This window comes from Hemitrygon akajei, chromosome 18 (assembly GCF_048418815.1).
Source record: "Hemitrygon akajei chromosome 18, sHemAka1.3, whole genome shotgun sequence".
NCBI classification, from domain to species: Eukaryota; Metazoa; Chordata; class Chondrichthyes; order Myliobatiformes; family Dasyatidae; genus Hemitrygon; species Hemitrygon akajei.
The window spans coordinates 20,165,154-20,191,836 of record NC_133141.1 but is presented as its reverse complement, the minus strand read 5'-3'; the positions used below and the strand labels follow the sequence as shown (position 1 = coordinate 20,191,836).

At 44.8% G+C, this 26,683-nt stretch overlaps 1 protein-coding gene across 7 annotated transcripts in view; it reads left to right on the top strand.

Moving 5' to 3' along the window:
• Positions 1 to 26,683, top strand: part of LOC140741173 (RNA-binding motif, single-stranded-interacting protein 2-like) — a 221,574-nt gene that overhangs the window by 179,631 nt on the left and 15,260 nt on the right. For 4 of the 7 annotated variants that reach the window (XM_073071035.1, XM_073071034.1, XM_073071033.1 and 1 more), the window contains exons 6-13: positions 8,482 to 8,561; positions 8,738 to 8,847; positions 11,764 to 11,810; positions 12,865 to 12,958; positions 18,328 to 18,378; positions 19,075 to 19,185; positions 21,131 to 21,211; positions 25,916 to 26,003. In XM_073071035.1, the coding sequence (XP_072927136.1) occupies positions 8,482 to 8,561; positions 8,738 to 8,847; positions 11,764 to 11,810; positions 12,865 to 12,958; positions 18,328 to 18,378; positions 19,075 to 19,185; positions 21,131 to 21,211; positions 25,916 to 25,996 (655 nt within the window). In that variant the 3' untranslated portion in view covers positions 25,997 to 26,003. Of the gene's footprint in view, positions 1 to 8,481; positions 8,562 to 8,737; positions 8,848 to 11,763; positions 11,811 to 12,864; positions 12,959 to 13,817; positions 14,040 to 18,327; positions 18,379 to 19,074; positions 19,186 to 21,130; positions 21,212 to 25,915; positions 26,004 to 26,683 lie in introns of those variants that run through there. The other 3 variants (XM_073071037.1, XM_073071036.1, XM_073071040.1) reach the window with 3 other exon arrangements.

Here is a 26,683-nt window from a genome sequence, read left to right as displayed (position 1 = left end):
TCTGCACAGAGTCTCTATGGGGTCATGGCTGAGGTGTGACAGTTACCCTGCAGTCAACCGCCATATCTACCAGTTTCTTTTGGAGCAGTGACAATCTCAGCCAATTTGTGCTTCCCTCCAATGACTCCCACATTCTTCGAGGGCTGCACCGCAGCAGCCAGTATAAAGTGGTGTTCCAGGAGGATAGCGTGGTATTACAGTGCCAGTGATCGGGGTTCAATTCCTGCCATGTCTGTAAGAAGTTTGTGCGTTCTCCCCCTTACTGCTTGAGTCTCCTCCAGGTGCTCCGATTTCTCCCACATTCAAATAAAAAAGACGTACGTGTTGGTTAATTGTGGGCATGCTGTATTTGCGAGGGAAGCATGACGAGTCTTGCGGGCACATCCTTGGACTGTATTGGCCATTGACACAAACAACAATGTTTCAATGTACAAGTGACAAATAAATCTGGAATCTTTAAGATCTGGTAAGTGATGGGTGGATCCAGGTGAGGAGGGGCGATCGGCAGACAGAGGAGGGAAGAAGTAGAGATAGTGATGGGTGAGAGGTGGCAAAGGACTACAGACGGTGGGATCTGATAGAAGGGGAAGGTGGAGCATGGAACCAATCCATTATCTTGGTATGGACAGTGATCAGTGATAAGGCTTTTCAGCTGTGACAGCACAGGCCAGTCTGCCTCAAACTATACAATGCAGTGCAGGTAGACAAATAAGCTGCAAGGGCAATGACAAGGTAGATTGTAAGATCAAGATTGAGAGATTAAGGGTTCATCTTTATCATATGAGAGGGCCCTTCAAGAGTCTGATAACAGTGAGATAGAAGCTTGAGCTTGCTGGTACATACTCTCAAGCTTTTGTTTCTTCTGCCCAATAGGAGTAGGCTGAAGGGAAAATGACCAGGAAAGGAGGGGTCCTTACTTATGCAGTGGGAACTGTAGACAGAGTCAGTGGAGAAGAGGCTGGTTTGTGTAATGGACTGGGATGTGTCCACAACTCTGGAATTTCCTGTGATCTTGGGCTGAACAGTTGCTGAACCAAGCTGTGGTGAATCGGGATAGGATGCTGTCTGTGGTGCATCTGTAAAAATTGGTGAAGGTCAGCAGTGACGTGTCGAATTTCCTTAGGAAGTAGAAGCCTTGGTGAACTTTCTTGGCCATAATGTCCACGTGGCTGGACCAGGACAAACTATTGGTGATATTTACATCCAGGAACTTGAAGCTCTCAACCATCTCCACGTCTGCACCATTGATACAGCAAGGGGTGTATACTCTACCCTACTACCTGAAGTCAGTGAAGTCCAGCTTCATCTGTGGAATAGCATCCCACTTGGGTTGTTTTCCCTGGAGCATCAGAGGCTGAGGGAAACCTGATAGAGGTTTATAAAATTATGAGAGGCAGAGATAGAGTACACAATCAGAATCTTTTTTCCCTAGATTCTAAATGTTAAATACTAGAGGGCTTGCTTTTAAGGGTCGAGGGGTAAGTTTTTAAAAAATGAGTGCGGCACAGAGAGTGGTGTGTGTCTGGAATGGGCTGCCAGTGGAGGTATATAGTGGTGTTTACAAGGCTTTTAGGAGGGCACATGAATATGCAGAGGGATGGGGGGGATAAGGCTCATGCGTAGGCAGAAGGATTTTGTTTAGTTAGGCATTGTGCTCGGCACAGACATTGTGGGCTGATCGGCCTGTTCCTGCTCCATGTTCTATTATACAGGAATTAGTAGAGTCAGTGGCTGGGGAACTGCAGGTGGGCAAGAGCAGAGGGTGAAGCATCCACAGTTATGTGCACAGAAGGACACACATGGGCACTGAGGCACCACATTGCTTCACAGCAATGAGCCCATTCTCTGCTTTGGCTTTTGTGCTTTGCTTGGGCTCCTGTAGAAGACGGTGACAGGACAGAGCGGGGATGAAACTGTCTCCTTCAGTCTGTCATAACTCCCTTCAGGGAGAGCAACTGAGAACTGTCAACACTGTTACGTTGGGGGCTGACAGTCCTGCTTCTTGTGCATGCTGGGATATCATGGAGTGTCCCTCACTGACAGTAGCTGGGATTACATGTCCACACATCTATGTTTTATCAATGTTTTCTATTATTCACCACCCCCTTTTTGGTTGCTCACAATTGCTGGGCCTTGCAAGACCATAAGATACAGGAGCAGGAGTAGGCCATTCAGCCCAACAAGTCTGCTCCACCATTAATTTATGGATGATTTTTTTCTCAACCTCATTCTCCTGCCTTCTTCCTCAAAGTCCTCATCCCATAGCCATTTGAGAACCTATCGATTTCTGCCTTACTAGGCCTCCACTGCTTTCTATGATAACAAATTCCACAGATTCACCACCCTTGGGCTGAAAAATTTTCCTCCTCATCTCAGTTCTAAAGGTTCGTCCCTCTATTCTGAGGCTGTGTTACACCAAACACTCCTCATACATTAAGCCTTTCACTCATGGACATTACCAAGTCTGCAATCAAGTCCCCCAACTTGACTCAGCTGTGAAGATCCTGCCCCTGTCCCACTTGTTACCTGGTAGCGCTCTCAGAACTACCTCACACTCCCTCCCTCTGCCACTCAGAGATCTGTCATGTCGCAGTTCAACAGACACCTCAAATTGCCATGTCCCCAACATCCTTCCTTCTCCCCCCTCTTCCCTCTCCCAATGCAATGAGGTAACACACAATAGTGTTAGCGATTGGTAATGGTGGCATCGCCAGCTGCATGTTACGCCATGTTTATTTGGTTTTCAGCCATCTCTCCAACCCACTATGTCACTATAATTTACACATCTTTTCTCTCACACCTATCTTGATCCCAAGTTCCATAGTCTCTCCTACTTCTGGCTTGGTTTATTAGTGCCCAACTTGAATTCATTACCCTAAATTCTGGTCTCAAAAGAAACCTCTCACTTCAATGAACCCTGTCAAACCTTTGCATAGTCATACCAGCCTTGATCTGGTCACCGGTTAGACTTAAGAATTAGGGGTGGGACGTCTTGATGGGTAAATGGTCTGGGAAATAAATGGAGGATGAGGATTGACGGGAGTGCTCTGAGAGTTGGCATTAGCTATTTATTGTCCAAAGAACAGCTGCAGTCTTCTGGTGAAGGGGCTATTCGGGAGGGAGTTCTGGCATTTTGATCCAGTGTTTTTCTTTATTTATTGGGATGCAGCGTGGAATAGCACAGCAACCCACTAATTTAACCCAAGCCTAATCACAGGACAATTTACAATAACCAATTAACCTACCAACTGGTATGTCTTTGGACTGTGGGAGGAAACAGAAGCACTCGGAGGAAACCCACGCAGTCACAGGAAGAACGTACAAACTCCTTACAGGCAGCATCTGGAATTGAACCTGAGGTGCCTGTACTGTAAAGCATTGTGCTAACCACTGTGCTACCATGGTGTTGAAGTACTAGTAATATATCAGTATACAGTCTGAAATATTAGTATGACATGCAAGTTGTTATCTGCCCTTACCTTCCTTGCTGGTAGATGGTAGGTTTGGGTTTGGGAAGTGCTGTCAGTGAGTAACCGCAGTGCATTTTGCAGAAGGTGCACCCTGTGCACCAGTGATTGAGGGAGTGAGTGCTTAGTGTGGCGGGCTGCTGTGACCTGAATGCTGTTGTGTTTTTCCATAAAATATACTGCTGTCACAGTGTTTCAAATTAACAGCCGGCTTTATCCTGGCCACCAAAATTCATCACACAAAGAAACTTTCCTATCTTGTTGACTCAAGAGATTCAGCGGATGCTGGGAATCTAGAGCTACACACACGTGCCGGAGGAACTCAGCAGGACAGGCAGCATCTATGGAAAGGAATAAGCAGCTGACGTTTCAGGCCGAGACCCTTCGTCAGGACTGGAAAGGAAGGGGGAAGATGCCAGAATCAAAAAGGTGGTGGGGGGAAGGGAAGAAGGTCACCTGTTGTGAAGGTGAATGAGTCACACAGGGACTGAAACTGTAGAAGTAAAACCAAAGGTGACTAGCAGGCATTATTTTGGAGACACTGTCATGAAATTCAACACCACAGTGACACGTTTTAAATACAAAGGTAACAACAAGCGATTAACTACGAGTTCAATGGCTTTGATTATCCACTTTAACATTCTGTCTAGACACGTAATTTTGCAGGATTAAACATTTACGATGGGAGCACATCTCAACTGGTTACAGTATTGAGTTTACTGGATAAACAGCCATAATATTAATTTACAAATCAGAGTTGTCCTGAACCGTGTGTTAAGTGGCAGGGATGTCTTTAATGATGTGCTAATTCTGGAGATGGCTACTTAATGCCTTTCCTGACTTCATCATGAGGGTTTCAATGAGGACCAGTTAACAGGTGGGTAGGAAAGGTAAAGGGCTGGAGAGGAAGGAATCTGATAGGAGAGGAGAGTGGAACATAGGAGAAAGGGAAGGAGGAGGGACACCAAGCAGAGGTGATAGGCAAGTGAGGAGAAGAGGCCAGAGCGGTGGGGAATGGAAGAAGAGAGAAGGGGGAGGGAAAAAATATTGGAAGTTGGAGAGTTCGATGTTCATCTCATCAGGTTGGAGGCTACCTAGATGAAATATGAGGTGCTGCTCCTCCACCCTCTTGAGTGGCCTCATTGTGGCAAAAGAGGAGGCCGACATGTTGGAATGGGAATGAGAATTGGAATGTTTTGTACCAGGAAGTTACGTTTTTGGCAGATGGAGTGGATGTGCTTGACAAAGTGGTCCCCCAGATTACATCAGGGCTCTGCAATGTAGAGGAGGCCTCACCTGGAAGGACTGTTTGGCGCCCTGAATGGTGTTGAGGGAGGAGGTGAATGGGCAAGTGTAGCACATCAGTCAGGGTTATGTCAAGGTAGCAGGAAGATGATGCGAGTGCAGGAGTTTGGGAAATGGAAGAGATGCAGGCAAGGGCAGCATCAATGATGGAGGAAGGGAAACTCCATTCTTTGAAGAAGGACGATATCTTGGTTGCAGGAGGGGCAGGAATGTTCCGGGCTTCTGTTGTTTTAGATGTCAAACGCCACAGAGTGGGAAGGATTAAAGGGGGAGTGGTGACACTACTAGTCAGGGAAAATGTCACAGCAGTGCTCCGTCAGGACAGACTGGAGAACTCGTCCAGTGAAGCTTTATGAGTTGAATTGAGGAATAAGATAGGTGTGACAATGTTATTGGGATTATATTGTAGACCACCCAACAGTCCGCAGGATTTAGAGGAGAAAATTTGTAGAGAAATTGCAGACTGTTGCAAGAAATATAAGGTTGCGATAGTGGGTGATTTGAACCTTATATCGACTGGGAATCCCATACTGTAAAAGGGCTGAATGGGAAAAGAGTTTGTCAAATGTTTTCAAGAAAGTTTCCTCAATCAGTGTGTAGAAGTCCCAATGAGAGAGAGAGATCTCATTAGTGAATGAGACAGGGCAGGTTACAGAAGTTTGTGACGGGGAACACCTTGCATCTCATGATCATAATGCTTTTCATTTCAGGGTAATTATAGAAAAGGATAGGTCTAGTCTTCAGGTTGAGATTCTAAATTGGAGAAAGGTCAATTTTGATGGTATCAGAAAGGATCTGGCCAAGTGTGGATTGGGACAAGCTGTTTTCTGGCAAAGATGTTCTTGGTAACTGGGAGGCCTTCAGAAGTGAAATTTTTAGAGTATTCAGGTTGTATGTGCCTGTCAGAATAAAAAGCAAGGATAATAGGTTTATGAAACCTTAGATTTCAAGAGATATTAAGGCCCTGGTTAAGAAAATAAAGGAGGTGCACAACAGGAGGTATGGGCATGCAGGAACAAATGAGGAACTTGAGTATAAGAAATGCAAGAGAACACTTAAGAAGAAAATCGTAAGGGTTAAAAGAAGGCGTGAGGTGAAGGAGGCAAGGTGAAGGAGAATCCCAAGGGATTCTACAGATATATTAACAGCAAAAGGATAGAAAGCGGAAAAATTGGTCATTTGGAAGATCAAAGTGGTAATCTATGTGTGGAGTCAAAAAAGATGGGGGGGCTTTGAAATGGATTTTCTGCGTGTGGACAATGGACACAGAATCTGTAGATGTGATGAAATGCAGCAGCAAGGATATGGACCCTGTACAGATTACAGAGGAGGAGTTGTTTGCTGTTATGAGGCAAATTAGGGGTGGATAAATCCCCAGGGCCTGACAAGTTGTTCCCTCAGACTCTGTAGGAGGCAAGTGCAGAAATTGCAGGAGCCCTAGCAGAGATACTTAAAACATCATTAGGCACAGGTGAGGTGCCAGAGAATTGGTGGATAGCCAATGTTTTTTTTTGTTGTTTAAGAAAGGCTCTAAGAATAAGCCAGGAAATTATGGGCCAGTGAGCCTGACATCAGTAGTGGGAAATTTATTGGAAGGTATTCTAAGGGACCGGATATAGAGTACAGGTGGCCCCCACTTTTCCTACGTTCGCTTTACAACAACTCGCTGTTACAAAAGACCTACATTAATACCTGTTTTCGCTAACCAAAGAGAATTTTCGCTTCTATGGCTTTATACATGTGTTTACCTTGAGAAAGACTACAATGACCGTGAAGCCTTGTGCGGGCAGTTGTTTGTGCATGCGTGTACGTGCGTATGTGTGTATGTGCCGATTTTTTTTTCTCTCCAGATCGATTTTGGCTCACTGTCTTCCTGAGTTTGATAAGTGAAACTACACTGTACCTACAATATTTCTACTTTATATAGGGTGTATATTTATCATATCATTCCTGCTTTTACTATACGTTAGTGTTATTTTAGGTTTTATGTGTTATTTGCTTTAATTTGGTAGGTTATTTTTTTGGGTCTGGGAACGCTCAAAAATTTTTCCAATATAAATTAATGGTAATTGCTTCTTCGATTTACGACATTTCGGATTACAAACGGTTTCATAGGAACGCTCTACCTTCGGATTGCGGGGGAAACCTGTGTAAGTATTTGGATAGACAGGGACTGATTATGGATAGTCAACATGGCTTTGTGCATGGGAGGTCGTGTCTAACCAATCAGAGTTTTTTGAGGAAGTTACTAGGAAAGTTGATGAAGGCAAGGCAGTGGATGTTGTCTACATGGACTTTAGCAAGGCCTTTGACAAAGTCCCGCAAGGAAGGCTGGTCAAGAAGGTTCAGTCACTTGGCATTCCAGATGAGGTAGTAAATTGGATTAGACATTGGTTTTGGGAGAAGTCAGAGTGGTAATAGATGGCTGACTGTCTGACTGGAGGCCTGTGACTCGTGGAGTGCCATAGAAATGTACCACTTGGTAGGTTAATTGGTAATTGTAAATTGTGCTATGATTAGGCCAGGAATAAATTGAAAGATTGCTTGGTGGTGCAGCATAAAGAACCAGAAGGGCCTATTCCATACTGAATCTCAATAAGTAACTAAATAAATGATCTGTTTGAGAATGTGATAAACTGGATCAGCAAATTTGTGGGTGACAGCAAGATTTGGGGTGTAGTGGACAGTGAGGAAGATTATCATTGGGATCTGGACCAACTGGAAAATTGAGCTAAAAACTGGCAGATGGGATTTAATGCAGAGAAGTGTGAGGTGTTGCACTTCAGGAGAACAAACCAGGGTAGGTCTTACACAGTGAATGGTAGGGCACTGAGGAATATGGAAGAACAAAGGAATCTGGGAATACAGATCCAAAATTCCTTGAAAGTGCTGTCACAGGTAGATAGAGTCGTAAAGAATGCTTTTGGCATATTTGCTTCCACAAATCAATGTATTGAGTACAGGAGTTGGGATGTTGTGTTAAAATTGTGTGGCAATAAATTCCACAGATTGTGGTGAAATAAGTTCCAATTCATCTCTATTCTAAAGAGATGTCTTTATATTTTAAGACTGCTGTCTGGTCCTAGACTCTCCCACTATAGGAGACATCCTCTCCATGTCCACTCTAAGCCTTTCAATGTTTCATACATGTCAATGAGATCCCTCCTTCTTCTTCTAAAGACCAATGAGTACAGGCCCAGAGCCATCAAATGCTCCTCATGCATTATTAACCCTTTCATTCCTGGGATCATTCTCGTAAACCTTCTCTGGACCCTCTCCAATGCCAGCACACCCTTTCGTGGATAATGGTCCTGATGAAGGGTCTCGGGCCGAAACGTCGACAGTGCTTCTCCTTATAGACGCTGCGTGGCCTGCTGCGTTCCACCAGCATTTTGTGTGTGTTGTTTGAATTTCTAGCATCTGCAGATTTCCTCGTGTTTACAATACTCCAAGTGTGGTCTGACCAGTGCCTTATAAAGCCTCAGCATTATATCCTTGCTTTTATGTTCTAGTCCTCTAGAAATGAATGCTAATATTGCATTTGCCTTCCTCACCACCAAGTCAACCTGCAAGTTGACCTTTAGAGAATCCTGCACGAGGACTCACAAGTCCCTTTGCAGCTCTGATTTCTGAATTTGCTCCCTGTTTAAAAAATATTGTAAAGGATGTCCTAGTCAACCCTTTGCTATTTAATTTTTATTTTGTGTAGGATGGAATCTACAGAGAAGTGTGAAGCAATCATTGCTCATTTCAATGGGAAATTCATTAAGATGCAACCAGGAGTTCCAGGTGAGTCAATTTCAAGTAAATTTCACCTATTGGGGTTGGGGTGGAGCAGGGATAGCAGGCCCATATTTAGGATCATGGGGCAGTGTGGGATGAGGGGTTGGGGAGGGCTGTTTGCACAAGTCCCCCCCCCCCCCCCCGTCCTCCAGCATGTTTGCCAACACTCTTTGTCCTTGCAGCTCCTTCAGAACCTCTGCTGTGCAAGTTTGCAGATGGTGGGCAGAAGAAACGACAGAATCAGAACAAGTACCTGCAGAATGGCAGAGCCTGGCCCAGAGACGGAGAGCCGGTAAGGAGTGTTGCTTGCATCTGTTCCCCACCCACCCACCCTCCCGGGCTCCTTCATCAGCCACTGCAAGGGCAGTGTGAGGCAAGTCTGCAACAACAGAAGCTCCCCTCGCCACCCCCTTTTGACCCTAGAACGGGCACATGTCACTGACCTATATTACTTATGCAGGCTCTCTTGCTCCCCCCACTTCATAGAGTTGGGTTTATTCCTTAATTGCCGCCCTTTTCCAACCTCATATCCTTCCCCACCCCCTATTCGCCCACCACCTCACGTCTACTGAAACCCACCAACTGCCTGTTAAGAAGCCCCTCTGATTCCATAATTCCCATCCTTCTCTCCAAATTTTATCCCAGTCTCACCCGTCCTCGTTTCTGTTATTGCTTCCAATTCTCTGAGATCGGTACCTTCCTCCAATTCTGGCCATTTGATCCTCCCTGAATTGCGCCACTGTTAGCAGCTGTACTTTCAGCGGCCTGGGCCGCCAAGCTGTGGTGCTACCCTTTCTCATCTTTTTAGGAAACTCCTCAAAGCTTGCCTGTTTGATTGAGCTTTTTGTTATTTGCCCCAGTGTCCCTTTCTATGGCTCGGAGTTCAATTCTGTCTGATAATGCCCTAAAGAAACACCCTGGATGACTTACTATAGAAAACTCTCGGCCATTTGGCACCCATGGGGAATGGAAGTCATTGCATGCATGGGAATTGCTCATAGAACTATTACTGTAAATCACACACTGGCATTCTATTCATAAACCTTCAAATAAATAGGCAGACTATATGTCATCTCCTTACCCTTTAAAATAACAATGCGTTGCACTGTGATTCTGTATTTTAGAGCTATTATTATTGCTGTATTTCTATAATGTTGTAAAATATGGTAAAAATAAATCAAATGAATGACTGCACTCACTATCATATTATATCCTAAATCTTCAAAGTGGATCTTGCTGCTCATCAACTGACAGCTGCAAGTCTCTCATGTATCAACATCAATACTCTAAAAATGTCTCTTTACATTTGTTTTGCATAACACTTGAAATAAAATTCACTAGTTGAGCTTATCTTACTGCAAAAAACAATCTTATCCAAGCTATATAGGTTAACCTGGGCTAGATTACCACTTAAAGTAAAATCTCTTCATTCTAAATGCCTGACGATCAGTGTAATATATTTACTGTGTTCATCAGAGCTTTTGTGAGTCAAAACTGAAGCCTGAAGAGATTTTGGCTGACTAGCCTTCTTGCCATTTTGGTGAGAACTCTGATGGTTGTCCATTATATCCGATGACAGGAAACCTGTTTGGGAGAGTTTTTAAAGTAGGAATGCCGTTGCACTTGGGCAGTTCCACTCTCTCGACCTCGGAAGTCTGGGTCCAGTGGTACGAGCAAGCGTCACAAACTGGGGTCTTCCTTGGCTGCAGTGGATAGCCATGACGTCTTCTGTGCCTTGTCATGCTCTTCCCTCGCCACAGAGTGTTGCAGTATCACCTTCCTCATTGTTGACCGCATTCACCCAGTCCACCAGAGCTGACTTCACATGCTAGGGCAGGCATGTCCCTTTCTCACCAGGGTATGAGGCTGCCAGCTACCCTCACCTGGTTTAGCCCACCTGTCGAAGCGGTGTACTGGGCTGTGGCTGCTGTCGCATGCCAACAGCTACTTGGAGCCACGGGTGAGAGCTGAGTGTCCGGTGGGGACCAAAGGTGAGCTGTTCCAGATTGGACACGTCAAGCCCATTCACCAGTGGGGCTACCCTTCCCTTCACATCCTGTACACCCCATGAGAACTCTAGATGCATAAGTACTAAACAAGTGAGGGCTGACTACATATTAAAGCCACTAAAGAAATGCAGGTTGTCATTGTTGTCCCCCCTGACCAAATTCCAGATGCGAGCAGCTCCTTCAGAACCTGTGGGTGACGGGGCCATCTCATGTTGTACTGAATACACACCATCCTCTGGTGTGAAAAACTACCACTCAGATCCCTTTTAAACCTTTCCCCTCTTACTTTGAATTAGTGCCCTCTAGTTTTTGATTCCCTTTCCCTGGGAAAAAGACTGTGTGTATTCACCCTATCTAAGCCCTCATGATTTTATACACCTCTGCAAGATCACCCCTCAGTCTCCTACACTCCTAGGAACACAGTCCTAGCCCACCCAACCTTTTCCTGTAACTCATACTCATACTCAAACTCATACTGTAACTCATACCATCAAGTCTTGGCAACATTCTCAAAACATCTTCTTTGCACTCTTTTGGTCCAGAAACATTGAGTTCCTCCAGCAGTTAGTTTATTTTTGCTCTTGTGTCTCTGTCCTGTTCTAAGTGTCGTATTTAGCATTAGACATGTAGGTAAGTCACATCTGAGATGTCACTGTACATATGTTATGATGCTTGCTAGTTTGTTGTGAAGGAGTTGGTACAAGTTCTGAAGAGCTCCATAGTTATCCACTGCAGTCATGCTATTGTGACATTGGACTACCTTGCAGTACATTATATAAGAAGATTTAATATTTTAAGGTTGAAGGTACAGAAGCCTGAAGTCCCACATCACCAGGTTTAGGAATAGCTATATCCCTTCTACTATTCGATTCTCGAACCAACGGGCACATTCCTAATTACTACCTCAGTATTGCAACCCTATGACAACTTCGATCACTTTGCCCAAAAATTGACTTCCTTTGTTGTAATTGTGTTCCTTCTTGCAAATATTGTGTACAACGTGTATACAGTGTTTAATTGTTGTGGATGCTGTTTATCTGATGCTCTGTGCCTGTGATGCTGCTTCAAGTAAGTTTTTCACTGCACCTATGCACATATGTACAATAATCTCAAATTTGACTTTGCCTTTGGAATAAGAGGTATTGCTACCTGCTATGTGCCCTGTTATTAAGATAATTATAACTGATTTATTCTTTCAGGGCACAATGACACTGACCTATGACCCAACCACTGCTTTGCAAAACGAGTAAGTAAATTTGTCTCTTCTGTAATGACTCTCGCACTTGAGCTCCGGAGATTTCCCACCTCTTGAGTCCCCTTGACCCCATTCCCTAATTACAGAGGGTGAATAAGAACCTGCACTCCTACCCCTTCACCCATCCACCCCAGAGGGGCCTCCAAGGAACACCCTCTCATCACAGCCAGATTTGTGGGGTCCTAACTAAATACAGAATTTCTCTGAGAAGTTCCCCCTTCTTCTGCCTCAGCTGGAGATTGTTTCCAAAGGGAGTGTTCTAGGTTGGTCCTCAAGTAGGGGGAGGGGCGAATTTTTGTGACATCCGCCCCTTGTCGAGTGCAGAATTTCCATCCTGCTCAGCTCTCGGGCAAGGGATTAGTGGGTTACCGATCTAGGGGATGGAGCTACCTGAGGGATTGTTTGGTGAGTGATGTTAGTGCAGAGGGTGGGAAGAATGTAAAGTGTGGGTGAGTGGTTTAATTACCTTTCTGGTTTCCAATCCAGCGTTGTGCATTTTAAAAGCATGTTGGAGCATTGCACAGGGAGTAACATCGTAACATGTGACTAAGACAAAGGAATAGTGTTGGGGTTGCAAGAGCCAGCGCTGACATAAAGCACCTTGACAAGACCCACACTCAACGATTCAGGAACAGCTTCTTCCCCTCCAAAATTCTGAACGGCCCATGAACACTATCTCTCTATTCCATTTTTTAAAACTACTTAGTTTTGTAATTTATAGTCACTTTACATCTTTGCACTGTATTGCTTCTGCAGAGCCACAGATTTCATGTTATATAAATCAGAGGTAATCAATGTGATTCTGATTCAGAAAATAAGTGACACAAAATGGCCCAAAAGTGGTCATTATTGAATTTAACTCATTTTCATTGCATTTATATTTCCTTGTAGCCTATTGTTGGGGTCAGCCAGTAAAAGCAAGCTAAGAGTGGTTGTCATGGAGTGGCAATGGAGAGAAACTAGATCAAAGGACTGGATAGGGAGTAACTTAGCAATTAAGTGGTTACCAATGCCTCAAGCCTGTCTGTCTTCTGTTTTGTTCTAGATTTTATTCCAGTCCATACAGTATTGCGCCTAACAGGATGATCGCACAGACATCCATTACACCCTACATCACCTCACCTGTTTCCTCATTTCAGGTGAGTGCTTGGAGTTAACCTTGTAAAAAGGCAGGAAAACAACCTCTAGGGTCCTTTTACATGCAAATCCAGGATAATTATGCAAGGAGCTCTGAAGAAAAGAGCTTAAGAAAAAAAATCAATAAGCAATATAATTTATTAGTTTTGTAACCATTGGAGATCAGGAACAAAGACTGCGTGGCTCTCAATCGAGATCCTTCAAAGTTGTCGCGCAAGTTGACAGGGTGCTTAAGAAGGCTTATGGTATCCTGGCCTTCATTAGTCAGGGTTCTGAATTCAAGAGCTACGAGGTAACGTTGCAGTTCTAGTTAGACCACACATGGAACAATACAGTCACCTCATTATAGGAAGGATGTAGAAGCTTTAGAGAGGGTATAGAAGAGATTTACCAGTATACTGCCGAGATTAGAGAATATCTAGGTGTTTTTTCTTCAGCGCAAAGGAGGGTGGGAGGCATTTTGATAGATATGCATAAAAAGAGGCATAGTGTGGTCAACTAGAACCTTTTACCCTGGGCGGCAATGGCCAGTACCAGAGGCATCCATTTAAGGTGAGTGGAGGAAGGTTTAGGGGAGATGTTAGAGTTAGGTTTCTTACACAGAGAGTGGTGGGTGCCTGGAATGCAGTTCTGGGAGGTGGGGGTAGAGGCAGGTACATTAGGGACATTTAAGAGACTGTTCGGTAGGTTCATAGATGAAAGGAAAGTGGAGGGTTATGGGCTGTGTAGGAGGGATGGGTTAGATTTATTGTGAAATAGATTTATATAGGTCAGTGCAACATTGTGGGCCAAAGGGTCTGCCATCGGTTGTAGAGTTCCATGTTAACCTGTTGAATTCAACAGTCTCTTTTCCCTTTCCAGTTGGGGTGGCAAGGAGGACAGAAACTGGCTTTAAAGGACGGGTCAAAGGAAGGGAAGTCATGTGATCACACCGCTGGGACACGCCAGAGTTGTCAACTGTATTATCAGACTTGGAAAGGGTAGAAGTGAAAGGCAAAACAAATTTTAAGTTTAAAGTGACACACAAGTTGCTTTTAAAAGGCTTGTAAGGATAATAAAAGAGTAACAGCAAAACACAAGAAATTTTCATATATGTTATAGTTTTTCTTTGAATTGCATCACTGGGTTCCATAACATCTAAGAGGACTGCTTTTGCACCTCTTCCAAAAAATGGCATCTGCATTGACATGGTGGTTGCCAATTTAGTTGACTGGTGGCTTAAGTTCAAATGCTACCAGGCAGATGGGAATTTAAATTGTTTAAAAAAGAGTTTTTGTACAATAATCTATTAAATGGGATGCCACAGTAGCATAGCTGTTAGCGTAGTGCTATTAAAGTCAAGTCAAGTCACTTTTATTGTCATTTCGACGATAACTGCTGGTACAGTACGTAGTAAAAATGAGACAACGTTTTTCCAGACCAGGGTGTTACATGACACAGTACGAAAACTAGACTGAACTACGTAAAAAACAGCAACACAGAGAAAGCTACACTAGACTACAGACCTACACTGGACTGCATAAAGTGCACAAAAACAGTGCAGGCATTACAATAAATAATAAACAGGACAATAAGGCAAGGTGTCAGTCCAGGTTTCGGGTATTGAGGAGTCTGATAGCTTGGGGGAAGAAACTGTTACATAGCTCTTACATAAAGCTCGGGACATCGGAGTTCAGTTCTGGAGTCCTCTGTAAGCAAGTTTGGACATTTCATTCCGTGTGTGCGTGGGTTTCCTCTGGGTGCTCCAGTTTCCTCCCACAGTCCAAAGACGTACCATTTAGTAGGTTAATTGGTTATTGTAAATTGTCCTGTGGTTAGGTTAGGGTTAAATCGGTGGGTTGCTGAGTGGCGTGATTCAAAGGGCCAGAATGGCCTGTTCCGCGCTGTATTTCTTAATAAAGTAAGATATCCTCTGAGAGCTCTACCTTCCTCCAATTCTGACCTCTTGCTCATCCTTGAGGATATTCGCTCTACTACTATCAGGTCTGTCATATTTGATTAGGGAGCTTAAGATAAAGGAACCCTTAGAAGTCAGTGATGATACAGGTGGCCCCCGCTTTTCGAACGTTCGCTTTACGACAACTCGCTGTTACAAAAGATCTACATTAGTACCTTTTTGGTTTTCACTAACCAAAGAGGATTTTCGCTTTTACAAAAATAAGATGCCCGCTTTATACGTGTGTTTACCCTGAGAAAGAATACAATGACCGTGAAGCCTTGTGCGGGCTGTTGTTTGCGCATGTGTGTACGTGCTGATTTTTTTTTCTCCAAATCGATTTTGGCTCACTGTCTTCCCGAGTTTGATAAGTGAAACTACACCGTACCTACAATATTTCTACTTTATATAGGTTGTATATTTATCATATCATTCCTGCTTTTACTATATGTTAGCGTTATTTTAGGTTTGCTTTGATTTGGTAGGTTATTTTTTTGGGTCTGGGAACGCTCAAAAATTTTTTCGATATAAACTAATGGTAATTGCTTCTTTGATTTACGACATTTCAGATTACAAAAGGTTTCATAGGAATGCTCTACCTTCGGATTGCGGGGGAAACCTGTAATATGATAGAATTCACCTTGCAGTTTGAGAGGCAGAAGCTAAAATCAAGTGTATCAGTACAGGTAGTCCCTGACTTACGGACAACTCATACTTACGAACTGAGGAAGGAGAACGCCGTCCACCATTTTAAGTCGTTGCCGTTGACACTGTGTTGAGTGTTTAACTTTGTATTTGGCTTAAATTTTTCATAGTAAGATTCACCCTGACCCCGCCGCCCGCCCCCCCCACCCCGTTCCAGTCGGCTGGTGGCGCAGTGAGATCAGCGCCGGGCTGGATAACGGAGGTTCCCAAGTTCAATCCAGTGACAGACCACTCCTGTGCCGGGTTGATGTCGATCCAGTGACTCCCGTACCATCCGTGCTGGGTTGATGTCGAGCTCGCAACTCGACCTCATCAAAAAAAACACTGCCACCTCCAGTTTAAATTCCCACGCGGAATTTTGTGGACAATCAAATGCCCAAACCCAGCACAGCCCCCAGTTGTCCCATTCAGCCTGTCTCAGTGCAGTGGTCGTTAGGACCCAGCGGACCTTGGGAACCGGCGGAGCTCAGGACCCGCCGCCCGCAGTGTTTCTGTTCCATTGACAGGAAGCGATCGCGATTGAATATAAAGTGGAAATAATAAAGCGTTTGGAAAGAGGTGAAATGCCATCGGTCATTGGAAAAGCGTTAGGCTACAGTCGGTCAACGATCGGAACAATTTTAAAGGATAACGGATAAAGTGAGAATAATGAAGCATGTGAAACACCCTGACCCGATGAAAGCTACAATTATTACTAAGCAACACAGTGGTTTAATTATTGGAATGCATATGTTTCTTAAGTGTTTTATATGCATAGAAAGGTAAAATATATACTATATACTAAGACAAGCGTTTGACTAACTAACGCTAAATAATACCGGATGTTCTTGTTCCGACTTACGTGCAAATACGACTTAAAGAGGGACTCAGGAACGGAACTCGTATGTAACCCGGGAACTGCCTGTGTTACAATGGAGCAAAGGGAATTACAGAGGCATGAGAAAGCATTTGGCCAAAGTTGATTGAAAGGGGACACCAGCAAGGATAATGGCAGAACAGCAATGACTGGAGTTTCTGGGAGCAATTCAGAAGGTGCAGGATAGATACATCCCAAAGAAGAAGTAGTATTTTAAAGAGAGGATGAGGCAACTATGGCTGAGGAGGGAAGTCAAAGACAGCATAAAAGGAAAAGAGAGGGCATTTAATACAGCTAAAACTAATGGGAAGTTAGAGGACTGGGAAGCTTTTAAAAACCAACAGTAAGCAACTAAAAAAGCCATAAGAACAGAAAAGCTGAACTATGAAGGTAAACTAGCCAGTAATATAAAAGCAGATACCAAAGGTTTTTTCAGATATATAAAGAATAAGAGAGGTGAGAATGTATATTGGACTGCTGGAAAATTATGCTGGTGAGGTAGGAATGGAGGACAAAAAATGGCGAATGAACTGAATAAATATTTTGCGTCAGTAATCACTGTGGAAGACACTAGCAGAATGCCAGAAAGTTGAGTGTCGGGGCAAAAGTAAGTGTAGTTGCTATCACTAAGGAGAAGGTACTTAGGAAGCTGAAAGTTCTGAAGGTAGACAAGTCATCAGGACCAGATGGACTACACCCCAGGGTTCTGAAAAAAGTAGCTAAAGAGATTATTGAGGCATTAGTAATGATCTTTCAAGAATCACTAACCTGACTTCAGTGGCTGGTAAGATGTTGAAGTCCATTAATAAAGATGAGGTTTCAGGGTTTTTGGAGGCACATGATGAAATAGGCTGAAGTCAGCATGGTTTCTGCCATTTCCCTAGTTGTAACTCCAGATCCACCAATGTGGTTAGTACTTTAACAGCCTCCAGTTTGGAGGCAATTCAGGATAGACAACAGAGATGAGAAATTTCTTTTGCCAGAAGGTGGTGAATCTGTGGAATTCATTGTCACAGACGGCTGTTGAGGTCAAGTCATTGGGTGTATTTAAAGTGGAGGTTGAAAGGTTCTTGATTAGTAAGGACGTCAAAGGTGACAGGGAGAAGGTGTGATAATGGGATTATGAGGGATGATAAATCAGCCATGATGGAATGGCAGAGCAGACTCAAGGGGCCGAATGGTCTAATTCTACTCCTATGTCTTATGGTCTTATGCCTTCAGCCGCTTAGATTCAAGCTCCCTAATCTCTACCTTTCTTTTTCCTCCCTTTTGATGATTCCTAAAACTTACCTCATCATCCAAACTTTTAGTGCTGATATTTAAATTATAATCTCATTCTGTGGCTTTTTGTCAAAATTCTCCTTGACAAGACTCCTGTGAATTGACTCGGGATGTTTTACTGCAGTTCAGTATCTGACCGCACAGTGGTTAAGGTACTGAAATAGCAGCAAGAGTTCTGGCCTTTTGACCCAGAGGCATCAGTTCAAATCCTGCTGTGGTAGTTGGGAATTTAAATTTATGTATTGAATAAATCTGAAATTAAATAAGTCATGGTATTGAATTTTAGTTAATTTTATGGCATCTTTTTTAAAAAAACTTGTCATTTTAGTGATGATACTGAAGTGTGATTAAAAGCTCATTAGATCCACTGATGTCGTTCAGGGAGGGAAAATCTGCCATTGCCCTCTTTGTAACTCCAGATCCACCAGTGCGGTTAGTACTTTAACAGCCTCCAGTTTGGAAGCAATTTGAGATAGACATTAAGTGCTGGCTTCAGCTTCCGCATGCTTTAAGCCAATAACTACAAAGCATTAAAGTGATATATGAATGCAGGCTGTGTTGTTGATTGCTTTCTTGTGTTGTGGCACACACAGGTCCATAATCCCTCCTGGATGCACCATCAATCATATCTTATGCAGCCTATGGTAAGCTTTATTTTATCTATGTTCCTCCTTCAGTTTCCTGCTTCTGTCAAATGTTAGGGGTCTACCATTATCATTAGCAATAGTAACGTTTCTACTGTTAAGTCTCCTCGTGCCCTCCTTTCTTTTTAACCGCGATGGTGCTGCTGCCTTTCTCGATGACCTCTGGCACTCTGCTTGTTGCCTGCTATGCCCGTTTCAGCTAGAGGAGTTGCCCAGCAGACACCACAGGGGGCCGGGATCTCAGCAGACCTCCCACCCATCCTTACCTGGCTTTCCTGAACCAGGAGAGATTGGTGACAAATTCTGCCCTTTATCCTACGCGGGGGTCACCTCGCTAAGTAGAGGATGTGGAGACACAGTGAGTAATTGTTGGTGAGTAAGGATGAGGGGTGTTGGGTGAAACAGTAAGTAAGTTTTAAATGGGCAGTTCTTAAAGGGGAGCAGAGAGAATCTGAGGACAAGTATTGGGGGGGGGACATTAAAGTGAAGTGCACAAGGACCTTACTGGGGACATACAGTAGGGGAGGGTGTCATCTCTTTGATGCTCAGCTATCAGTATGACTTCCTCTGCCTAATTCACCATTCACTGTTGACCTCAGGCACAAGGCCTGAGTTCTGGAAGTCTTGTCCCCATGTTAACATCTCAAGCAGAATGAGAAACCAGAAAGTGCTTAACAGTGCCGTTTGTTTTTGAAGGGAACAGTAATAACCCCCACAATGGACCACACCATGTCGATTCAACCCACGTCAATGATGGGACCATTAACCCAACAGCTTAGTCACCTCTCTCTGGGCAGCACTGGCACAGTAAGTACAGCCCACCTTGGTGGTCATCTGGGAGCGTAGGGATAAGTGAGTGTAGAGCTCATCTGAAAGCAGTTTCTTTGGTGTTATTCAAGGTTTTACAATGTGTAGCATGGCTCTGAGTAATGTTGATGGTGAAGGTCTCAAACATTGTCTCTCACGTTTGTTGCAAGTGACCTTGGCTGTTCTCTAGGATGCGGGGAGAGGGGCAGAAAGCGGAGAGGGTTAGAGTCACACAAACGGGCTCTTTGGCCCTTCTAGTCCATGCCAAACTGTAATTCTGCCTGGTTCCATCAATCAGTACCTGTACCATCCATGTACCTATCCAAACTTCTCTTAAGTATTAAAATTAAACTCGCATCCACCATTTTCACTGGCAGCTCATTCCACACTCACACTGCCCTCTGAAGCTCCCCCTGAGATTCCCCTTAAATATTTCCCTCTTTCACCCTAAACCTATGGCCTCTAGTTCCACTCTCACTTTATGGGGAAATATCCTGTAATCACTCATCCTATCTATACCCTTCATAATTTTGTGTATCTCTATAAGATCTCCCCTCATTCTCCTGTGCTACAGGGAATTAAGTCCTGACCTGGTCAACCTTCTCTATAACTCAAGTCCTCAAATCCCAGCAACATCCTTGTAAATTTTCTCTGCATGTTTTCAGTCTTATTGATGTCTTTGCTGCAGATAGGTGACCAGAAATGCAGACAATACTCTAAATTAGGCCTCACCAAAGTCTTGTACAACTTCAACATAACATCCCATCTCATTCTCAATGGACTGATTTATGAAGGCCATTGAAGCTCTCTCAAGATCACAAGTGAGTACAGGAGCAGCCATTGTTGTGATGGTCAGTCCTGTCCCCCAACAGGTAACCAACAATATCAACTAACCTCACACCTGTTGGCTGATCACATCCGAGTGAGGTGCTGACAGCTGCCAACCTCCAACTCAGTGTTGACCAGGGGAGGAGGAAATCCAACCAAAGTTCCCTCCACTTCGCACTAAGGTCACGAGATGTACAGCATGTTAAACGTGAGCAACCTCCGAACAGAAAAGCTATTATTATCGCCTTATTGTAGGAAAAGGTGGAAGCTTTGGAGAGACTGAAGAGGAGATTTACAGGATACTGCTTGGATTAAAGAGCACCTATTATGAGGGAAGGTTAAGCGAGCTCAGACTTTACTCTTTGGAGCAAAACTTGTTTTGCAAGCCATCCTTACAGGTCATTTCTCCACATCAACACAGCAAGATGGTACAAGGGAAAACAATAATGGAATGCAGAATAAATTGTTACCATTATGAGATAGTGCAGTGCAGGCCAACAATAGGGTGCAATGGCTACAATGAGGTAGATTATGAGGTGAAGAATTCATCTTATTATATGATAGGTCTGTAACAGCAGGATAGCAGCTGACCGTGAGCCTGGTGGTACGTGCTTTCAGGATTTTTTATCTTCTGCCCGATGGGAGGGGGAAGAAGTGAGAATGTCTGGGATGGGAGGAGTGTTTGATTATGTTGGCTGCTTTACCGAGACAGCAGGAAGTGTAGACATAAATGGGGGTCTGCTTTCTGTGATGCGTTGAGCGGTGTCCACACCTCTCTGCAGTTTCTTGAGGTCTCGGGCAGAGGAGTTGCCGTAGCAAGCTGTGATACATCCAGATAGGTATGGCGCATCTGTAAAAATTGGAGAGGATTAACGTGTAGATATTTGCCAAAAAAATTGAAGTTTACTTTTATTTTGCCTTCCTGCCCCTTTACTGCTGTGAGTTAAAGGTAAAGCTTTGTGCTGGGGTTCACTCCCAGTGGGGACACCACAGGGTCCAATGTAATGTGCTTCAGTGTTAACTATTTAACCACAAGAGAGAAACAGGTGTGGTTCTAAGGACATTTCTTTCCTCAAATTTCTTGTACTAACCAGCTTGTTTCTGCATGGTTTTCCAGTACATGCCAGCCACCACGGCAATACAAGGGACGTACATTCCCCAGTACAACCCAATGCCTCCCTCCAACGTATCTGTTGAGGTAAGAGCACTCATCACCTTGTCTTGTGAGGCGGCCATTTGTGCCATCATACTTGTGCCAGCTCTGTTGCTGGGGTGATCCCAGCTGTCGCATTGCCCTGACCGGAGTTATCCTTGAGTTGTTACCTTCTGCTGCCTTCAGGTCTCTGCTCACCGTTTCTTGTCGCTCGCCCCCTCCTGATCCATCATTGACATCTACTTCCTGCGGCCACTGTACCCTCTCTACACCAGGGTGCTTGAAACCAGCACTGCAGCTTGACCTGCGATAAAAGAGACCCTGGTTTGTTCAGAGCGGGCTCTGCCTGAGTGCTTATGGCTTGTAGTCTTCCACCTTCTGTGTTAGGCACCTTCCCAGACTTCACAGGTTACACAGGGGCTGCACAGAAGCGAGCCCTTCGGTCCAACCATTCCATGCTGAGCATGGAGCCCTCTCAGCTCATCCTATCCCTCCCATTCATGCTCCTGCCCCTCAAGTATTGTTAAATATAATCTAGCCAAGGCCTGTAACGTTCGCATCCCTTGCCCTCCTGGATGGGAGTTGCAGAACGGTAGATGATTTAAGCCCACACCTCTAAAGGGATCCCTGATAGTGGTGCATTGGAGTTGCGCTAGCTCTGAGTCATGGGGGTCGTGGGTTCACGTCCCGCTCCCGACTCCTGATGCTGTTAGTGTGTAAGTGTGGCCCCCTGGAAGGAAGGGTAAACTGAAGGTCTCTCAGGTAAAACAAAAGATCCTGCGGTGCTGTTTTAAAAGTAGGAGCTTTCTTGTTGGAGTGCTGGCAATCAGCATCACCAAAGTACAGATTCCCCGGTGGTTGTTGGATTACCTTTGGTGGGATCTGGGTTTCCCACATTACAACAGTGACTACACTTCAGTATGGCGCTGGCTGTGAAGCGCTTTGGCATGCTGGCAGGTTGCGTTTTTGGTCTTTCTGTGTCAGATCACTGTCATGTCAGTTTGGGCAGCCAATATACGTGGCCCACGGAGGTGACATTTCAGTGACCTCTGCAGCCAGGTCAGAGGCAGCGGGATCCTCCCACAGCCCTGATGCTGCAGTGGTTGGCGCCACAGCGCCCAGACTGGCAGGGAGGCACTGACAGAACTGCGTACAAACTGAGAACCCCACTTCTGGCAGACTTAACTTTGTGCAGTGTGTGTGTAGTGAGTATGATGTGTGAGAGTGTGTGCGTACTTATGTGCAGTATGTGTGTTGTGAGTGCGGATGCAATGTGTATGAGTGTGAGCATGTGTGTGGTGTGTTCACACCTGTATATGTGTTTTTGAAAGTATGTTGTGCATGTGCCTTGTGTGTGCCGGTGGGGGGGGTGGGGCTGTGCAAGTGTTTGTGTGGGTTGTTGTTGCAAGGTGCTGTGTCAGTGTGTGTGATATTTGTGGCTGTAGGTGTGTAGTGTCTGAGATATGGAGTAGGGATATGCCTTTGGTCTTTCTGTAGGGTGTGTATGTGTTTGTGTGGGTGGGGATGTGGGTGTGGATGTGTATATGTCTGGGTGTGAGTATGTTTGTGTGTATGTGTGTGTGTGGGGATGTGAATGTGTTTGTGTGGGTGTGTGTGTAAGTGTGAGGTGCGAGTGTTTGTGTGTGGGGTGTGAGTGTGTTTGTGTAGGTGTGTTTGTATGTGTGGGGGTGTGAGTGTGTGTGTAAGTGTCATATGGTAATGCAGCCAAGAGAGAGACACTTCAGTCCACCATGTCCTTGCTAAGATTCAAGTACCCTCAGACACTAATCCCATTTACCATGCAGTCCAAATTCCAACCACCCTCTCTTCAGTTTCCATCCAACCTCTGAACCCTAATCTTACACCAATGCCCTCTGAATTTAGACACCCCTGCTATTTCCTACCATCTACCCATTCTATGCCCCTCATAATTTTGTACATTTCTGAGAGCACACCCAGCCTCTCCAGTCTCTCGCGATAACCAAATCGCTCCATCTCAGGAAATGTCCTGGTGAATCTCCTCTGCACCCTCTCCATTTCAGGCAGGTCCTTCCTAGAGTATGGCGACCTGAACACCAGCTGTGGCCTAACCATTGTTTTAATAACATTGTACCATTACCCTCCTGCTCTTTGCCTTGCCTAATGATATTAAGTATCCTGTACGCCTTCTTCACCACATTATCCACTTGTGCTGCCACCTTCAGGGGTCCTTGGATTTGGGCACCACTCGGAACCTCAGTACTCCCCCAGGCCTTTCCATCCATTGTATATGTCCTACCCTATATGGTCCTTGCAAAGTGCGCCACCTTGCATTTATCAGAATTAAATTCCATCTGCCATTTCTCTGGCCATCTTCTCCCCATCTTTAGCAACTACACTGCTGGCTATTGTGGCATCTGCAACCTGCATGCACATCCAGATCATTAATATACTATATATCACCAACAGTAAGGACCTCACCACTGGTCACAGGCTTCTAATTACAAGAAACAATCTTTCACCACCATCCTCTGCCTCCTATTATCAAACTAATTTTGAATCCATCTTTGCCCTGGATCCAACTGACTAACCTTTTGAAGCTTTCTCACCTTGTCAAAAGCCCAAATGAAGTTCAAATTTACCACATCAGTCACATTGTCCCCCTTCAATACATTTTCTTATCTCTGTGAAATTTTTAATCAAATGAGTAAAGCATCATCTTCCCACCCAAAGGAAGCTGTGCTGACTGTAAGACCTTAAGACATAGGAGCCCCTTATTCAGCCCATCAAGTTTATTCCACTATTCAATCATGGCTGATTTTTAACCCCATTCTCTCACCTTCTCTCCATAACCTTTAACCCCCCCCCCCTTACCAATTAAGAACCTATTAATCTCGGCCTTATATACACTCAATGACTTGGCCTCCATAGCCCCCCATGGCAACGAATTCCACAGATGCACCACCCTCTGGTTGAAGAAATTCCTCCTCATCTCTGCTCTAAATGGATGTCCCTTTATTCTGAGACTTCCCTCAGATCCTAGACTCACTTCTGGAAACACCCTCTCCAAATCCATTCTATCTGGGACTTTCAGTATTCGATGGGTTTCAATGTGATTCCCTCCTCATTCTTCTAAACTCCAGCAAGTACTGACCCAGACCGATCAAACAGTCCTCATATGTTAACCCTTCCAGTCCCAGGATCATCTTTGTGAACCTCCTCTTGACTATCTCCATTCAGGGTCTTAATTTCCAGACCATCTCAATACAAACCTACACAATTATGGTCACTATATTGGATATGCTGCCCACTGTCATTCCCTAAGAACCCGTCTAGTATTTCCGCTAGGTCTATCCACACACTGCCTCGGAAAGCTCTCAGATGCACTTTAAAAGTTCCACTCCCACCATATCTTTCACATTGAGGTGATCCCTGGAGACTCGAAATCCCCCCACTGTTACAACCCTATTACTCCTATGTTTTTCTGTTATTTAGATGTATCTTTAAAGATTTTGATGAAAAAGAGGGTTAGCTTTATTTCTCAGATGTACATTGAAACATCAAAATACAGTGAAATGTGTCTGTCGATTGCATCAAATCAAATCAGCGAGGGTTGTGCTGAGCAGCCTTGCTTCTGGCCTACAAGAATCCTAACCGTACGCCTTTGGAATGTGGCAGGAAGCCCGCATGGTCATGGGGGGAGGACACAGACAGAGGCATGGATCAAACACGGATCAGTGATCACTGGTGCTGTAAAGCAATTGCGCTAACCGCAACACTACTGCACCATCTTTATCTCCTATTTTGTTCCCAAGCTCTACCCAAATGGCCTTGAAGAGCCTTCTCAGATACCCTCCCTTCACACGTCAGTAATGGACTCCATAATCAACACTGCAAAGCCTCCTCTGTTTCTACACCCTGAACTGCCAGTCCTGTCCTTCTTTCAACTGTGTCTGATTGCTAAGATATCATATTACCATGTGCTGCCTGATCACTGTACTCAGTTCATCTACCTTACTAATCAAATTCCTAGCTTAAAAATGTTTGCAATTTAACCTTGCATTGCTCCGCACGTGCCTGATCACACCCATGTCTGCTGTGCTAACTTGGTTGATTTTGTTTCTCTTCACACTGTGTGTGTGTGTGTGTGTGTGTGTGTGTGTGTGTGTGTGTGTGTGTGTGTGTGTGTGTGTGTGTGTGTGTGTGTGTGTGTGTGTGTGTGTGTGTGTGTGTGTGTGTGTGTGTACCTGTAGCAGATTTGTATGTGGAGAGCATGTGTGTGGTATGTGGCTGTACCTGCTTGCATGTGTGTGGGTCTGTGTCTGTGAGTGGGTGGCTGTGAGTACCTGCATGTGTGTGTGCTTCTGTGGAAATGAGTGAGTGTGTGGGGGAAACTGATTGTGAGTACGTTGGTGTAAGGGTAAGGATGTTGGTTTGAATATGTGAATGAGTGAGCGTAAGCGTTGGTTTGTGAGCCCATGTTGTGAATACTGGTTTAGTGTGACTGTTGGTTTGTGTGTGTGTGTGTGTATTGGTATGAGTCTGAGTGTGTTGGCATGATTGAATGTGTGAGTGTGTGTGCAGATTTGTGAGTCTTGAGTGTGAATACTTGGTTTGGGTGAGTGAGTGTGTGCGTATGAGGGAGTGTTGGTTTATGTGAGAGTGTGATCATCCTTCGGATCTCCCTCTGACTCACCATTTCCTCCCTCCCCTCCGTCACGGCTGTGAACGAGACTGGATGAATGACAGCTTCATCTTTTCCCATTGCAGGAAACCAGTGGGCAGCAGCAGCAGGTTGCAATGGAAACGTCCTCTGAACCTGCAAGCTATTCCTACCAGCACAGCAAGTAAACCCGAGGTACCACTCGCCTTGGCACGTTCACGCTGCCACCCCTGCTCTGCTTCTGCTCTTGTCCCTCCCATTGTTCGACCACTTGCTCTAGCTCCCTTCCTCCCCTGTCTCTCCCAAGTTCCCTTGCCAACACCACTGACCACAAAGTCCAGGATAGAGGCCTCGCCTTCCAGTCTCTTTCCTCCTGGCGCTAAGATTGCCCTCACCGACTTCAAGGCTGCACCAGCGGCCAACCAGTAATTTCCACTGCATGCAATTTTCAATCCCACTCTATTGTGTCCCCCTGAGCGGTCTCCAGCCTCCGGCCACCAAGTGGTGGGTGTGGATGTGCTTACCACACTTCTGTTGAAACAGCCCGCTCACCTCTTGCCTTTTTTAAATCTGGGTTGGGGTGGGGGTGTTTCTGCCCATCCTTTTCATGGTATAAGGAGGCAGGGGCAGGAGGGAGAGATAAAGGAGGGAGTTAGAACAATGGCAAGAGCAGCAGGATTAACTGGGAACTGGGTCATTTGCAAACCTCGGGAGAAGAAGCTGCAATTTAACCATAGGAATCACTGAGCAGTTTGACCTCTCTCCTCTTCTGTGCATCTACAGTGTAGTCACTGCTGTAGTGCCATTCAGTGTGATTCCTTGATAGGATACCTTGCCCGAAAGCTGACCATCGAAATCGGGCACAGTGCTGAGAG